Below are 17,522 nucleotides of genomic sequence, written 5' to 3'. Positions count from 1 at the left end.
CGCTGTGAATTTTATAATAAATGTTACGATAACAAACAAACAATAATAAAATCTTTCTAAAAATATGAAAATTTTCTTATTTATTTATTTATTCATTCATTCATAAAGATAAAAATGGTAAATCTATCCCAATAACAGGCTGAGAAGGCCCAAAAGGTTGTGAGACGTCGAGGCTCCCACATTTTCTAGACAATCAGCTCACAGATGGCGGTAAAGTTGTCAGCCTTACGTGCCGTCTGCCCTTTACTCTCAAGAATATTCCTGGTACTCATTTCTGTTAGAGGCTGAGTCGACCCCAGGACCATAGTGCGGCTGGAAGGATTAGGTTAATTGAAAAAAATCCACCTCATCGGGATTCGATCCCGTGACCTTCCGTCTTGTAGCATAGTGCCTCAACCAACTACGCTACCGCGTGCCCTCCTGAACAAAAACCCATAGAGATATTACGTTGCTTGCGAGATGCCTGCATTAAATTTTGGATAAATATTAGTTACGTAGGGGGAGCACGCGGTAGCGTAGTTGGTTGAGGCACTATGCTACAAGCCGGAAGGTCGCGGATTCAAGTCCCGATGAGGTCATTGGATTTTTTAAATTGACCTAATCCTGGGTTCGACTCAGCCTCTAACAGAAAGGAATACCAGGAATTAATTAAATCTTTGAGCCGATTGTCTAGATAATGTGGGACCCTCAACGTATCACAACCCTATGGGCCTTCACGGCCTGTTACAGGGATAGATTTACCTTACTTTTTTAGTACTTTATTAGTTTCGTGAATATTTCAATAAATCATTGAAATAAGACAGATTCGTGTTGAATAACCATTGTTCGATTTTTGGCGTTAACTTGAAGATGACAGCTGAAAGGTAACCCGAGATGTTTAAAATTCTTGACCGTACGTCGGGACCGAAACGCCGAAAGTAACATATCTCTTGTCCAACTAACCACTTGAAAGTTAACCCCGTCTTATAAACCAATTTCTCTAGCATGCCAATAATCTTCTCTTAATTTCAGCTTGTGGTCCGCGAGATGAACCGGCTAGGCATGATGGTGGACCTGTCACACGCCTCAGTCCACACCATGAAGGACGCTCTGGCCGCTAGCAAGGCCCCCGTTATGTTCTCACACTCCTCGGCCTTCGCTCTGTGCAACTCCTCCCGAAACGTCCCCGATGACGTCCTCAAATCATTAGTAAGTTTCATCGTGATAAACATTTGTACATCTCCTGGGTTTCAGATTGTCACAGCAACAGCGAATATGAGGGGCATTATCCTCTGGGATGTGACGACANGGCTGAACGACCCGTGTTCGATTCTCGGCTGGAACAAGATTTATCTCTTCTCCACGTCGTCCATACCGGCTCTAGGGCCCACCCAGCGTCCTTTCCAATGGATACCAGCTGCAGTTTCACCGGGGTTAAAGCGTCCGGGGCGTGAAGCTGACCACTCACCTCGATCTAGTGCTGAAGCTATACTCCCCCATATTCCTCTGTGGTGTCGTACTTAATTAGGAACAGGGACAACTTTCACCTTCTTCTTCCCCCGACAGTGTTTGAGATAGTATTATTTCCCGCTCCAAAGCAAAACACACTGATGTCCCCGACATCTTTTTCTAGGTCTTCCCCACACTCAACATGCATCCAGGAAGTTCTTTCTCGAATCTCGGCTCTGACACTGGATGCATTTACTGAGGTGTTGTTATCTTAGTTCCTTCAGGCAAATCCAGGATAGGACCTTAATTAGATGGGAGCGCTTGCTTTCAGTCCTTTCCAATCAATCATTCATCAATCATACGATCTTCCGACGCTGTTTAATCTGTCGGCAGCGGCATCAAGTGCTTAGCTCGCCTACCCACCTAGGTCTTTCGTATCCTCTCCGCGGAGTCTCTATAACATCCTTATACAGGGTGTCCCAGGAGGAAAGATCAGTATTCTGGGAGGCCATAGTTTCGGTCATTCTAAGCAAAAAAGTGTACATGTGCATGTGTCCTATTCCGAACGGTTTCCGAGATAGAAGAACACGCCATGTCCTCACACGAGCTGCAAAGTGCATGGAAGTTAACGGTGGAATTTTCGGAAATGTATTGTACTAGGTAAACTTGGCAACTTTGTCACTTGAACAATAAATACCGATTTTAGTAACAGTACGTAATATCTCTTTCTTATCAACAGTTTTGTAACTGTGACAGTTAAATAACTGTATCTCGGAAACCGTTCGGAATGGACACATGTGCACATACATTTTTTCTTAGAATGACCGATACTATGACCTCTCAGAATATAAATATTTCTTCCTGGGACACCCTGTATAATAGAATCCAGTCTCCATGCTACATGCTTTAGTCCCGATCATGAAGAGCATACCGGCTACCTCCGAATCTGCGGATTTCGCCTACAACGAAGTCTGAAACTAGAACACAGCCTCATCCGTCATTCATTTATACAACAAAAGTTCTACAGACCTTTGTTTGGCCCTGACCTCTTTCAGTTTCATAATATACGCAGTCTGTGGGACTCGTTGGACGGGAGATCAGCCCGTCGGAAGGCCGCTACCTGCACACAGAATAAACGCACACAGACATCCATGCCTCAAGTGGGATTCGAAACTACGACCCCAAAGTTGAAACGGGCGAAGACAGTTCATGCCATAGTACGTGTGGCCACCGTGATTGGCAGCATGACCAATCACCGACGCAAAACCTCAAAATTTACACAACAGTGGTGATGGTGATAAAAATAACAATATGTTTTGAAAGCGGAAATGCTTTCTTTTTTTTTTTTGGTATGCTAACAACTTCACATTGGAAATTTCTGCAAACAGAATGCAAATAGCGGGAGCACGACCACTGTTATTTATTCCAATAAACACTGTTGGAAATATTTGGACAGTTGTGGGTGAACCGTGGGCACACACACAAACAGATATTTGGATAGATANGGAATTTTCGGAAATGTATTGTACTAGGTAAACTTACCAACTTTGTCACTTGAACAATAAATACCGGTATTAGTAACAGTACGTAATATCTCTTTCTTATCAAGAATTTTGGAACTCCNCAACAAAAGTTCTACAGACCTTTGTTTGGCCCTGACCTCTTTCAGTTTCATAATATACGCAGTCTGTGGGACTCGTTGGACGGGAGATCAGCCCGTCGGAAGGCCGCTACCTGCACACAGAATAAACGCACACAGACATCCATGCCTCAAGTGGGATTCGAAACTACGACCCCAAAGTTGAAACGGGCGAAGACAGTTCATGCCATAGTACGTGTGGCCACCGTGATTGGCAGCATGACCAATCACCGACGCAAAACCTCAAAATTTACACAACAGTGGTGATGGTGATAAAAATAACAATATGTTTTGAAAGCGGAAATGCTTTTTTTTTTTTTGTATGTTAACAACTTCATATTGGAAATTTCTGCAAACAGAATGCAAATAGCGGGAGCACGACCACTGTTATTTATTCCAATAAACACTGTTGGAAATATTTGGACAGTTGTGGGTGAACCGTGGGCACACACACAAACAGATATTTGGATAGATATCACAACATGGCCACAGCATTGATTAGGAAAAGGAAGTTTCGGAATAACTGCTTCAAAATTTGTGGAAGCATTTCTACCAAATGTCAAATTCTACATTCAGACATTCAAAAGTCCCTGGTTATATGATTACACTGTTGTTACCTGCGGATATTAATTAATTTCTTGTGTGTTGACACCATGTGAATATCAGCAGTGTTGCTGACTTCGTTGGTACATGCTGCCTCCATCTTCAGGGAGGTAGTGCTATGCTCCTATTGACCCAAACGGGGCACCAGCCCCTAGTCATCCACCATGTTTCTTTCGAAACATAAAATTATGCATATAGAGAAACTCACCTACCCTACTCAATTCATCCCTGAAGACGGAAGTGGCCTATATATCCGAAACATGACAACATTTCCCACATCCAGGCGGTGTAAACACCTGAGAACTTAGTTAATAACAGAGCTGTAATTGGGTAACGTGAAGATTTCCTATCTTGATATATATTTATTTCGATTAACACGGAGGCGTCTGGATAGCTCAGACGGTATAGTGACGGGATAGGGGCCGAACGGCCGTTGTTCAATTCCCGGAAGAGGCAAGAGAATTTTCTGTATTCTACAGCGTCCAGACCAGCTCTGGGGCCCTTTCCCATGGAATAAAGCGGCCGGTGGCGTGAAGCTGATGATTCACCTGCATCTAGTGTCAAGTGTCATCCCCCATACGTCTTCGTGGAGTGTCTAACGGGAAGAAGTTTTACTTTTACTTCTTTCAACATGGAACCCCTTTCTTGAGTACCATGTAATTATTATTTTTAGGACCACACCCCTGCTGAGGACGGAAACAGACCAGTTTCGGAAACATGTTCTGTTTCGTAATACCGGATTTTCGAGAGAATAAAAAATTATTAATAAAAATAGCCCTAAGCGCAATGTAGCATCTTCGGAACTCATCTGAGTTTCCCATGACACACAATTAAACTCCACAAGACGAGGAAAAGGCAGGCTATATGAGCGGTCGGTACAAATTATTTCGTCACTAGCCTGTAAATAAAAAAAAATCCAATAATATCATAACGTTTGAAGTGCAATAGGGGACTTCGTGTAGTTTGGTAGGTAGATACCAACCTTCTGCCGTGAAGAAGGAGACAGCTGGTTCTACCGAAAGCTTGATATATGTGTACAGCTCCACATAACGTCGCGCCCCAGGAGACCGCAGTCAGTGCTGTTACACGCTCATATCACGTGGTTAGTTTTCCGGTTTGTGATAGGATTTATGTAATTGATGCGTCATAATTGGAATATGCGGGCCAGCATAACTCGTTGGGGAACATTGTTTCCTTTTGCGGCTGTTTTCCTCCATTTCTTTGCCTGTTAAATTGAAATTAAATCCAATCATTAACCCTATAATATGTGGAATAATTTTACATGTCTTTATTTCTATTAAATATTAATAAATTGTTTAAATTATCAAAGCAAATTTTAATATACAGAATGTTTCTAAATTATTGTCGGGGTTTTCGTGGTCTATAATTTTCAAACTAGAAATAACAAAATAAAACTGCCTATGGAATATGAAATCAAAACTCATATGGTTTTATTAATTACTGAAGAATGCTAAACAACTTCAACATGCGCGCCTTTCCTGCCACGTAATTTTTGTAAATTATAGGCCACGGAAACCCCGACAATAATTTAGAATTATCCTGTACATTACGAATCACGTCTTTGAAAATATTCCATTCTCTGGCTGAAGCAGCAGTTTTACATTTTTTTGTTTCAGAATTTTTTAAAAATAAAATATGACTATTCTTCCCATTCGGAATGCTTTTTTAAATTACATTTCTTGTTAATGTCGGATTCTTCACACGAAATGGCCCTAATTATAGGACATGGCGTTCCATCAAATGTGCAGCGAAAGAAGATACGGTGTTACAATACTCGGAGAGCTGAGCCAATGAGAGAAGAGAATACAATACTATTTGGAGCGGAAACAAAAGGGAAACTAATTAAGTGATATCACAAATGTCCATTAGAGTGAACATTTAAATAAATGGACTGGTATAAAGAGACATTTGGGTAGAAAAGAAAGGCATTTTAAGAGCTTTCTAGCAAAGACAGAAATTTCTTCAGATACAGTAAGATTGAAAGCCGATGTGATGTCTTCTCGTATGTAATCCCTTGTGGGTTGCTATAATTTCGGAAATGTTTCGGGGAAGAACAGTGCCTCAGTCTTCAAGGGAGAAGAGTAAGACGAGAAAGCAACAAGCAAGAATAAACTACTAAGTTACGTTTTCTTGCGTAACATATCTTTCTTTGTGATTTCTTTGCAACTTTCCAGATTATACAGCGTCAAACAGTAGGAAAACTAATGAACAAAGAACTGAGAAATGTTTGAGAAATATCACTTATACCCTATTCGAAGTATTATACCAGCATGTGGCTGGAGAAGCTGAGGAAAAATATTGTCACGTGTATGTGTGTGACTATAGACGGGGTTTGGCTTAGTGAACGGATTTATTGACCACTTATACACACGACTTGGAACTACAAGCAATTACAGCGCCACCGGTAATCTCCACATTTCACAAATCACCGCAGCATCCGTTAAGCCTTTTCCAGCCTGCTGTATCTTCACCAGCCGTTCCCTGGCAACGGCTTCTATTAGTGTAGATTCTTCAGCCTTATAAACTCAGATCCTTACTTGACAGACTCCCGCACGGAACTGATTATCAACTAAACTGAACTTACTGCTAAATTTGTCTCTTGCTGATAACATCTCGGCACGGACCACACAGAGAACACCCTGTTTTCAACACTGTTGTCAAACTGTTGAATTATTAATAATCTGCTGCCTAGCAACGGGGACGTGTTCACCGAGCGGTTGTCCAGAAACGGTCACTGCTTACAGAGTCATCGCTTAGCAACGTGTCTATACACCGCGATATGTTATTCTCTACAGCAAATTCGATATCTCTGGCATGAATCGAACCGAACGTCCCCAAGTGTAGAGCGTTGCTGCTATACAAACGAATTCAGTCGTAGCGTACATTCGGCACCGAATATGAATGCAGTACGTTCCGAAGTGTCGATTAAATTGTACCAGAACACACGCTGTTATATCCCACAACAAAGTCGTCGTTATGAGTACCCCAAATCCAGCGGATAATGCCTCTGCAGTTCTGTAATTTCTGCCTCTTATTCATGGCTAAATTTCTCGTGGCTGTCGGCTTCCCTAGCGGAAGCGAATTGAAGTCCAGGACATCGCAGTGGATAGGAACTGCTATAAGCTGACTATGAAAAGCATATCACTGACGTTTGCAGATGAGACGAACTTAATATTGAAATGCGCGGTGACTCGTAAATGGTTGGGCTTTGCTGTTGTTGAGAAAGCAGTAGACCAGCCTATAGAAAGAAAATATAATTGGAAAATTCTTGAGAACCAAATAGTTCGTCAGCTCTTAAAATTATTTCTAACATTTTATATAACTCGAAATTTCATTCGCGTGTTCGTAAGAATCAGAGATAAGTTCTTATACTGAGCCAGATGAAACCAGCCCACAGCCTATCCTAATTCTTTAACGCTCAGTTTAATATTACCTGGCCCCTTCCAGTAATCTGCATCCTTCCGGTTTCCTTGCAAAAAATGTATATACACTACGTTTCTCTCATGAGCGCTATATGTCTTGCCAATCTATCATTGATTTGATCACCGTAACAATATCTGGAGAAGATTACAAATTATGAGGTTAATTATTATGCAGTTATCGCTAACCTCCAGTTAGTTCCTCTCTTTGGGGTCCACATATTGTTCTCAGCAACCCCTGTTCCCAAACACCCTCAGCTCATGTTCCTAAGTTAATGTGAGAGACCACATTCTATTCTCTTTATTTTAATCTTAAAACCCTATATCCATTTCCCTTTTCATGTGTCATCCCAAAGCATTAATTAAAATTCGGGATTCTGCGTAAATTTCATAACATTTTGAATTTTTGCCACGAAGAGATGTTAGCCCACCGCACAACCTTCAAACTGGAGAACCAATACTTGTCGACTACTCGTTACCTTTTATTTAATATTATCATAATTATACTCCATAGTGGAGGTCGTCTCCTCCATCCGCAACCTGAGGATGCACCATGCCGTGGTGACAACGGACCCACCTAACAAGGAAACAGAGTTAATTACAGATATTAAACGGAACAGAAAACTTTTTAACCCTCTGACTGCCAATTATAGACGTACACATTATAAATTTCAATACCGCTTGAAATTGAAAAAATTCCACAGAGAAGCCCACAAATCAAAAAACGTCAACAGGTATACGATGTTTCAAAGTCTGTTTTTTTCCACTAAACATATGTACGTCACACTTGATGCCCTCTGTTGATATATATGCTGTACTACTTCGTAGTAAGTGGCCGATATCTTCTGCTGTGACAGTTTTAACGGAAGTACCCATAGCCGATATAGTCGGTGCATGGCCTGAAATGGATTAAAATGTGGGTAAACGCACAAGTACACTTGCACTGACAGAACAGGCATTAGTGACCGATGTAATTTATGTCCGTACGTATTCAGCTTCGCTTTATGAGCTCGTAAATTTATATGCATACAAAGTAAAGGTTAAATATTGTCACTAATGAATTGTCTTATGTTATTTATTCATCAGGCCTTAAATGGGGGAATTGTCATGGTTAATTTCTACACGTACTTTATCACCTGCAACTCCACAGCGACCATAAATGACGTCATAGGTATGTTGAAACCAAATGTTAGTATGCATGCAGTAATGCTAAGAACGCAGTTTAAAATTCCGCCCGTAGGGCTGCAATATTTGTATCTACTCGCTCAGTGCTTACACATTCAAGAACAATACACATTCGTAAATTAGAATTAAATTTTCTCTTTATTTTCTTTTAAATCTTATATTTGTAATTGTGATTTTGTTTAACCTGGTCCGTCACACTAGCAATATTATAAAAGGTTATTAACTCCGTCCAGTGTGACTGATAAATTGGTTTTAAATTTTAACAAAGTCTTTTTTAAACCACACTTGTAAACAAACTAATTATAATAATTTATAAATATTTTAATATATTCATGCACATCGTTGTAGTTGTTAAAGGATCATATTTTATATTCATGACATTGTAATATTATTGTATATATGTATTGATATTGACCAAACACATTGCAATAGTAGTTTCCGCCTGTATTGATATATCCTTCTGAAGATGGTCTCTCAGACTGAAACATGTCAAGGATGATAGATTAAAAAGGAGGAAAAAAAACGTTTATCAGTCACATTGGTCGGATTTGATAACCTTTCATAAAGTGTTAATTGTAATTGCGTTGTATTCATTGTGTGTAGTGTGTCCTTTCTTGTTTTTGTAGTTTTGTGTGTTGTGTTTTGTTTGAGCATGGTGTGTTATTTTGTGTGATGTATGTTATTTGTGTGTTGTGTCTTATTGTAGTACAACTGCCACCGGGTAAAAATCAATTTGCAGTTTAAATAAATGATAATAATTGATTCAAGTGTGGATCTTTCTGAATTGAATATTTATATTTCCGTTCATGTTACAAATAGTCTGCGTGTTTAGCACTCTAGGGGTTTTGTGCCGCGTAAGGAACATTAATTTAAAGGAGGACGGCTTTTTACGGTGTTCATACATTCTTTCTACAATGGCTCCTCCAGTCCATTCAAGCCGCAGGCCCCTTAACCAGTTCCGTAATCATTTTTCACTGACGGTAGGACTCCTTGGACGAGAGATCAGCCCGACGCAAGGCTGCTACTTAAACACAGGACAACACTAACACAGAATAAACGCAAACACACACACCAAACATCCATGCCCTGACTGGGAACCGAGCGAGAGGGGTCAGTTCATGCCTTAGACCGCGCGGCAACTGTGACTGTCAAGATATTCACACATTACACAGTGTAATTATGTAATAAATATAACTGCATGCAGTTTGATACTTACTGTCATCCAAATTATTTAGTACTACATCAGAAATCACGTGTTAATTGGCATTTTCATGTTCTTCCGCCCTTCATTAAGGAAATGCAGTTATCGTGTGATATTACTTTTCAGTTCAGATGTTAAACCAATTTTGCTTGTACAGAAATGTAACTCTCTTTTTATGCCCATAGCTCGTTTATAAGATTATATTAAATTACAACCTTCTGACATGTGACGCTGTGTAGTCTGCTACAGAGTTACCAGCGTTACAGCGAAATTTGTCGCTTCCATCATCCACACTGAAATGCAGGCAAAAAATTCCCTCCAAACGTTGGTATACCTTCCTATCGCATCGCACGGAGTCATCCTGGGAGGGAGTAAACTTCGTGGTAACTGTTATGGGGACCTCAGCTCTCATAAGATTATGTTCTGTTTCATTACTTTGACCATTGTTCGTTATATGAGCATATATTACGTACACCATTTCAAGGTTCGACCGCCTCTGTGGTCTATTAGTCAGAGTTCCTGGCTACATATACAGAGGTTCCGGGTTCGATTGCCGGCGGTACTAGATTTTCTGAGAAGTAGTGGGTCGGGAATGGGGTCCACTCAGCCTCATGAGGATTACTTAGGAGCTATTTCAAGGAAATAGCGGCTCCGGTCTAGAAAACCGAGATAAACGGCCGTGGAAATCCGTTGCGCTGACCACGCGACACCTCTATCCGCTAATGTTTGCACTAACTTCTCCGATAAACGGCGGTCGCTCGGTCGGGATAGTTCGCTTGCAAACTAAAAGTCACGGAGTATTTTTCCCAGGATTCGGTAGTTTCTATTCACTTATGCTTATGAATCCATTCCTTCCATTGTCAGAATACGCGTATAACATAAAAACTTCCAATATCATGGCGACCTGAAGAGGAGACTAGAGCTAAATGTCGAAACAATATTTATTACATGTTTTTCAGATAATAGACAATATCGATAACAATTTATGTTATGAATTAACTTTAGAGTAACTACAGACGGGGTTTCATTGATGATCAGGTTGAAAACTTACAGAACATAAGTACAAATAAGTACGACATTCTCACTAAATCACTCGTTAGATCACTGTATCTACAGCGCACTAAACTCTTTTTAGTCTTTTCTATCCGTTGCTCTGTAGCGGCTTCCAACTGTGGACGTTCCCCTTATTTTGCGCCTTCGAAGTGTCCTCGGCCTCAGAAACTCTCGACTGACTGACTGACTCACTCGCTCACCAGCCAACTACGATTCATTTCATTCAGTTCAACTTACTGCAGCTCACAACTTGTCCTGCTTATACCTCGGCACGTACTCAATAGAAAACACCGTTCCTCATTGTTGTAGTTCAATTGTTGCCGTGGGAACATGTTTGCTTGCGAATCCATTACCCAGAAACTGCTGTTTTATATTTATCTCCTGATCTTTGCCCAACAACGGGTCTACATGCCACAGTATTTTTTAAAGAATTGTACAGTAACTTGCATTGACAAATTGTGATTTGTGAGGTTATGTTCTTGTTTTTCAGCTCACATCAACCACATAAGAGACGTTGCAGGTGTAAACCACGTAGGGATTGGGGCAGGATATGATGGAATTAACTTGTAAGTAGCAACACTAAATTTATGATATTGATCTGAATTAAATATTTTGCAGGAATATTATTACTTGTTGCCTTGGCTCTCATGTCATGTCAGAGCCTTGACCTTATTTCACAAGAGATGACTGTTCTCTGTCCTTTGCAGTTTGCCTCATCTCCTTACTTACAGCCTTCATAAATCACTTTACAGAACCAGCTATATGAGTGTGCGCCGTATAGCGCACATTTCCTGAATGAACTGAGAGAATTCCAAGTACCAAGATATTCCTCACCGTCTTTACAAATTTCCCAGTCTTTTCTCTAAATTATCCAAATTACGAGTATAAGTAAAAATAATATCCCTGGGTTCATTTGTGCCCACTGTAATATCCTAACATTCTGTTGCACTTTTCACTTATTATAATAAGTGAACTGAATAAGTGAATTAACTGATAATNTTCATTTGTGCCCACTGTAATATCCTAACATTCTGTTGCACTTTTCGCTTAGTATCAGTTAATTCCACAGCCTCACGTGCAACACAAATGTTCTGTAAAAATTATTAACGGATATTCGCTTTGAAAGTTTCACACTATATATTTCGACCAATGTGGTCATCATCTATTTGGGAACGACTATAACAAATCAAAACCTGGTTCAGGAGGAAATTGAACTCGTGTAATGTTTCCTACAGTTCAATCCAGAACCGTTTGTCTTCTCGTCTGCTATCCAGAAACATAAAAGTGACAATATACAGAATTATAATTTTGTCTGTGATTCTGTATGAGTGTGAAACTTGGTCTCTGACATTAAGGGAGGAACAATAGACTGAGGGTGTTTGAGAACAGGGTGCTAAGGAGAATATTTGGACCGAAGAGAGATTAAATGACAGGAAGTTGGAGAAAACTGCATAATGAGGAGCTTCATAACTTGTAATCTTCTCCAAGTATAATTAGAATGACCAAGCCAAGGAGGATGAGGTGGGCAGGACATGTAGCACGAATGGGGGAGAAAAAGAATGCATATAGGATATTGGTGGGAAAGCCAGAAGAAAAGAGACCACTGGGAAGACCAAGGCGTAGGTGGGTGGACAATATTAAAATGGATCTTAGAGAGATAGGATGGGATGGTATGGACTGGATAGATCTGGCTCGGGATAAGGCCCAGTGAAGGGCTCCTGTGAACACGGTAAAGGACTTTCGCGTTCCATAAAATGCTGAGAAGTTCTTGAGTAGCTGCAGAATTGGCGGCTTCAAAAGAAGGCCTCAGCTCAATGAGTGGGTGAGTGTTTGTCATCAGTTGTTAAAAATCGTGGACGAGTAAACCGCTGTCTTCTGTGTCTTAGCTAAGGTTGAAAACAAGACGCGCAGTACAAAACGCAACAGTAGGGAATACACACATGCGCACTGGGGGGACTAACAGCCCAAGCAACGATACAGAAAACAGCGGTTTCCTCGTCCACCTGATGATGACCACATTTGTCGAAACATGTAGTGTAATACTTTTAAATTGAATCTCTTTCAACAAGTTTTATAGACCATTAGTGTTTATTTGTACTTTGTAGTGTATTAACTTTCAGATATGAGCTCAAAGCCTATAGTGCCCTCCCCCCCCCATTTACATTTTCTACGAGGATTATTAAAGATGCCGAAATTCAGATTCTGACGGCGACGGCTATGAAGTTTCGGTCTTCTGGTTTTGTAACGTCGTGTACTTAGGAAAACTCCCGACGTTTCGGATAATAATTCAAGGAAGAGACCAAGGGAAGCAGGCCGGAATCAGCAAATATGAATACAGAGGGTCAGTATTACATAATATATACAATTGCATTGTCAGAAATCTTTCCAAAGGGAAAGTTTTTAAGTGGCGTGATTGGCCAGGAAACTTGCTTACAAGATTTTGTATTTTAAAGATTTTCTTACTGAACGATCTAAAATATACAGGACAAAAACTCGTTTTTTTTAAACGCTTTTAAGTTTTATTATTATTACCTGGTATATTTCCCTCTTTCTGCAATTTTGGTTCTTTCTAAATATCAAGGGGGCGAATAGGTGGGTGTTTCGTGCCCCCTACCAGTGCCCATGAATATGCATTAAGAATCAATTAAAAGTTTAATAAGAAAGTTGTGTGAAATAGTAACATAGCCAGATGTGTTCTTTCATTAGGCCCACAGCGTATTAAAAATCATGGGCAGGAACACCTGCCCTCGCAAGAATACGTACGTAATGTATCCTGACTTTTATAAGTCACAAAATTATATCAACACTTTTAATGGTACTACGTTTAAAACAAGGAGTACAAAAATGCATTTCGTACACCACAGCGTAAGGGGGGGTACTGTGCTACAAGCCGGAAGTTCGCGGGTTCGATTCTTCATGAGGTAATTGGACTTTTCAATTGAACTAATCCTTCCAGCCGCACTATGACCCTGGGGTCGATTCAACTTGTAAGGGAAATGAGTACCAGGAATCTTCCTGGGGCTAAAGGGCNGGGGGTAAAGGGCGGCCAGTGTGTAAGGCTGACAACCATACTGCCATCTGTGAGCCAATTGTCTAGAAAGAATATGAGAGCCTCGACGTCTCACAACCCTATGCGCCTTCAGGGCCTGTGACAGGGATAGCTTTACTTTTTACTTTACCTTTTTACCACAGCGTAATGAGTTGTGGTGTCATTTATTTATTAATTTAGTTCTCATTTATTTAACGACTGTATTAATAAAATACGAATCAAAAGTCCTGACCCAAATTACTCGGTAGTTATGATATTTTAGATTGATTTTTACTCTGAAAATGGAGGCAGTATCTTCCTCCGAAATGCTGATTTCCGTTTCCAAGACTTCAATATGTTACATAACACAGGCCGCCTTTATAATGGCGTCTCTCTCATCTGCCTCCCGCTCAGAATTACTGCATGATCTGAAAACTGGAAACATGTTACGATGCAGACCTTACCAGGGGAATATCATCCAGATTTTCTCTGCTTTCGAAGGCCCTCAAAAATCCCAGAATATAATCCAACAATAGGACACAATATATTTTCCAACTCATGTTTACTCTATAATTTCTCATTCAATCCTATTTAACTTGCAAAGTTTTGATAAGCTACTTAATCAGAAAATTGTTTATAATTTAGGAATATTTTCAGTGAAATAAAATTGTATATAAATGCCTCTAATTGAGTATAATTCCTGTTATAACAGTTTCCTGAACAAATTTACGTTTTCTCTGTGTTCTTTGTGAAAGTGTACACTGGTGTTGTTTGAAGCGGAGCGGGGAAACAATCAGTATTCATTAAAGTGAAATACATTCATCTGTTAAGCTTCGATTTTGTAATCAATTTTGACATGCTCCTATATTACTCAGGGGTTGAATTTAATCCGATATGAATACATGCGAAATTGATTTGTGATTGCCTAGTAAGCATATTTTTCACAACTATACAAATTGGACTGTTAGGTGGATAGTTTCATTGAAACAGAAATCAGAGGCTGCACACCAACTAGAAGGTCCTGCCTGTTGCTTTCCTTGCTGAACTTACTGATCAAACCTGAAGATGGAAGCAGTTGTTTCCACTGAAACATCGGCACAGTTATACCAGACTGCAGGGAATCATATCGCAGAAGACTGCATTCTACATAATTAAATGATCCACTGTGGGCTCTGAAATAAAATTGATTCTGTATTTTAACCGCCATTTTGCCAAACGCAACAGAAGAAAATGGCCGCCGAAACATGACATTACGGTTGAAGCCCCCAATGTGTTAAGAAAGAATAATATTTCCCACCCGTGTTACCCTTTTCACTTTTATTACCGTGGATACGTGATGAAAAATTTACCGAAGCAATTCAAGTTTCTTCCTTTCAAAGCACTCGATCACTTCTGAAGGGCTTCAGCTGTTGACTCAGCTCTCTGGCATTTTCTGCTCCACCATTGTTCCCATTTCCCCAGAAAGACACGGGAGACATGTACATACTGCAGTGTTAAAATAATGAAAGTAGTCATGAAGAAGGAATAGAAGATGACGGAAGAAAGGCGGAAGGAGTAACAGGTATATGTGAAAGAACATGAAGAAGCGGAAAGAAAGGAAAAAGGACAGGACAAAGAGTATGATGAGGGAAGAAATGTTTACAACAGGAAGAGGTGATTAAGGAAAAGGGAATCAATAATAAAAAATATAAAATTGTGGAAAGAGGAATAGAAAGTGAAAAAGAATGAGACGGAGGAAGAAGGGAAGATGAAGTTGTAGAGAACATGAGAAGGAAATGAAGAAAGAAGAACAGAAGGAATAGGATACAATGAAGAATGAGGAAGACATGATGATGAAGAAAGAAGAAAACGTTGGAAGAAAGGAGGAAGACGAGTTGTTGACGGAGAAAGAGGAAGGAAGGAAAAGGGAAAGAAAGGAATACGGAAGAAGATGATAAATAAAGAATTAATGAAGAAGAAGAGAAATAAGAGAAGGAGAATTATGTTGAAGACAAAGTTTTCAAGTTACACAGACGTTTTGATTTCGTGTTCTCTATCGATTTGTTCGTAATCTCGCTTCATTTATTTTTTTGTCTTTCTGTTTCCGTTATATCGCAGAATTATTATGAATACGGAAGTTACTATGACACGTAACGGAGGTTCGTGGGCGATTGTAAGATCTGCCAGTCACGTTAAGGCTCTCAGATATGTATCCCCGCTAATAATTTCGTCTGCGGTAGTAGAAACAGTTGCGCACGCACGTCTAATTGGGTGCTGTGTATTCCCTTGCTTGAACTTTGATTTCTGGCGCCTGGGATTCGAGGCAACTTCTTCGTCACGTTCACTAGGCGGGTAGCCTAACTTGAAGGATTTGTTGCTCTTCCATAACACAACACGTTACTACTGAACATTTATTACTGATTCTTGGATCAGGCAGCAACCATCTTGAAATCAGTGGACTGTGTATCGATGAAAAATGGGAAGATGAGTAACAGTGATTACGTTGTATGGGATCTTCGCGTGTTATTTTACGATCTCGTCAGTAGAACCGGACATAGAGCGACCGATATGAAGATGATTGGTAAGCAACGAAAGGGAAGTGCTTGGAATTACTCGATCATGCCCTAATCGAGACTCTAAGATGACATTTACCTGGAGTCACTGAAGAAAACTAGGAAACCTTACACTTACGACAGCCTATGTCCCGGTTTCAGTTCGAACAAGCGCCTCCCGTATAAAAGCCAGAAGGCTTACAGACACACTTACCTCGTCGGCAGAAAGGATGTGGAAGGAAGTGGTGGTGGTCTATTTTAAGGCACTGCCGAAGCTCAGGAATGCAATACACACCCCCAGTCACAAAAATCAGTTTCATAGGACAATGTCACGGGTCTGATACATGGTTGAAGACACGTCGTATTTTAAGCAGGCAATCCTGAGGAAGAAGAGGTCTTTGATTTCAACGAAAACTCTGACATGCTATTTTGTTTCCCGCAATATATAGGAAATATCACCCACTCATGCAGCTGAGCCCTTCTGGAGTAGCCGCCAATTGTGCAGCTACTCAAGAATTTCCCAGCATTTTATGGAACCCAGAAGTTCTTTACCGTGTTCACAAGAGCCCTCCAATGGTCCCTAACCTGAGCCAGATCAGTCCAATCCATACCATCTCATCCTATCTCTCTAAGATCCATTTTAATATTGTCGAGAAGACAAAAGGTTCTGGACTGAATGGTAGCAAGCATTACCCGAGTCCATACAGGAAATATAATGTATGATATTTCTAATGATGACGTAACAACTTGGGTCACTATTTGATGGTAGCACTACCGTATATCATCACGATTGCCGCCGTGTGAACTGGTCACACGAAAAAGGAAGACAGCAAGCATTTATTCTGTGCCCCTGATCCCTATAAATTGTTATTTGTCTGTGTTTGAAGAACAAAATTTCCCTTAGTTAAACGCAAGATTTACCTAAGGGTTGTTCAGCAGAAACCCGTCCGAGGTCTATTTCTAGATACCTGCTTGGCTTATCAATGAGAGTTATGTTTGGCTTGTTGCAGCACACCGCAGGGGCTTGAAGATGTCTCCAAGTACCCACAGCTGCTGGCAGCTTTGTTGGAGGACCCATCTTGGAGGGAAGAAGACCTGAAGAAACTCGCGGGTCTCAACCTTCTCCGGGTATTCCGGGCGGTAGAAGAGGTGCGTTCTGGATCATTGTTCACCTTACTGAATGACTAACTCGCTGACTCACTAACTGAAGGCCCAAGTACATAACTAACTGATCACATAATTTTTTTTTCCTTGGCACTACAGCCCCAGTGGGCCTAGGCTTACCTCCATGAACTTCTCCGTTCACTTCGATTTTTCTACATCTTACACATTCGGTAGGACTCCTTGGGCGGGTGATCAGCTCGTCGCAAGGCCTCTACCTGTATACAAACACAGAAAAACGCACACACACACA

General features: G+C 40.5%; 1 protein-coding gene across 1 annotated transcript in view; it reads left to right on the top strand.

Moving 5' to 3' along the window:
* LOC111862502 (dipeptidase 1) overlaps positions 1-17,522 on the top strand; it is a 423,388-nt gene that overhangs the window by 398,752 nt on the left and 7,114 nt on the right. Inside the window, exons 9-12 of the mRNA XM_023847973.2 lie at positions 1,012-1,188; positions 8,197-8,281; positions 11,040-11,115; positions 17,119-17,257. Of these exons, the coding sequence (XP_023703741.1) occupies positions 1,012-1,188; positions 8,197-8,281; positions 11,040-11,115; positions 17,119-17,257 (477 nt within the window). The remainder of the gene's footprint in view (positions 1-1,011; positions 1,189-8,196; positions 8,282-11,039; positions 11,116-17,118; positions 17,258-17,522) is intronic.

The sequence above is a fragment of the Cryptotermes secundus genome, unplaced genomic scaffold (assembly GCF_002891405.2).
Source record: "Cryptotermes secundus unplaced genomic scaffold, Csec_1.0 scaffold816, whole genome shotgun sequence".
Lineage (NCBI taxonomy): Eukaryota > Metazoa > Arthropoda > Insecta > Blattodea > Kalotermitidae > Cryptotermes > Cryptotermes secundus.
Note: the sequence above shows the minus strand (reverse complement) of the source record. Positions and strands in the feature narration are given on the sequence as shown.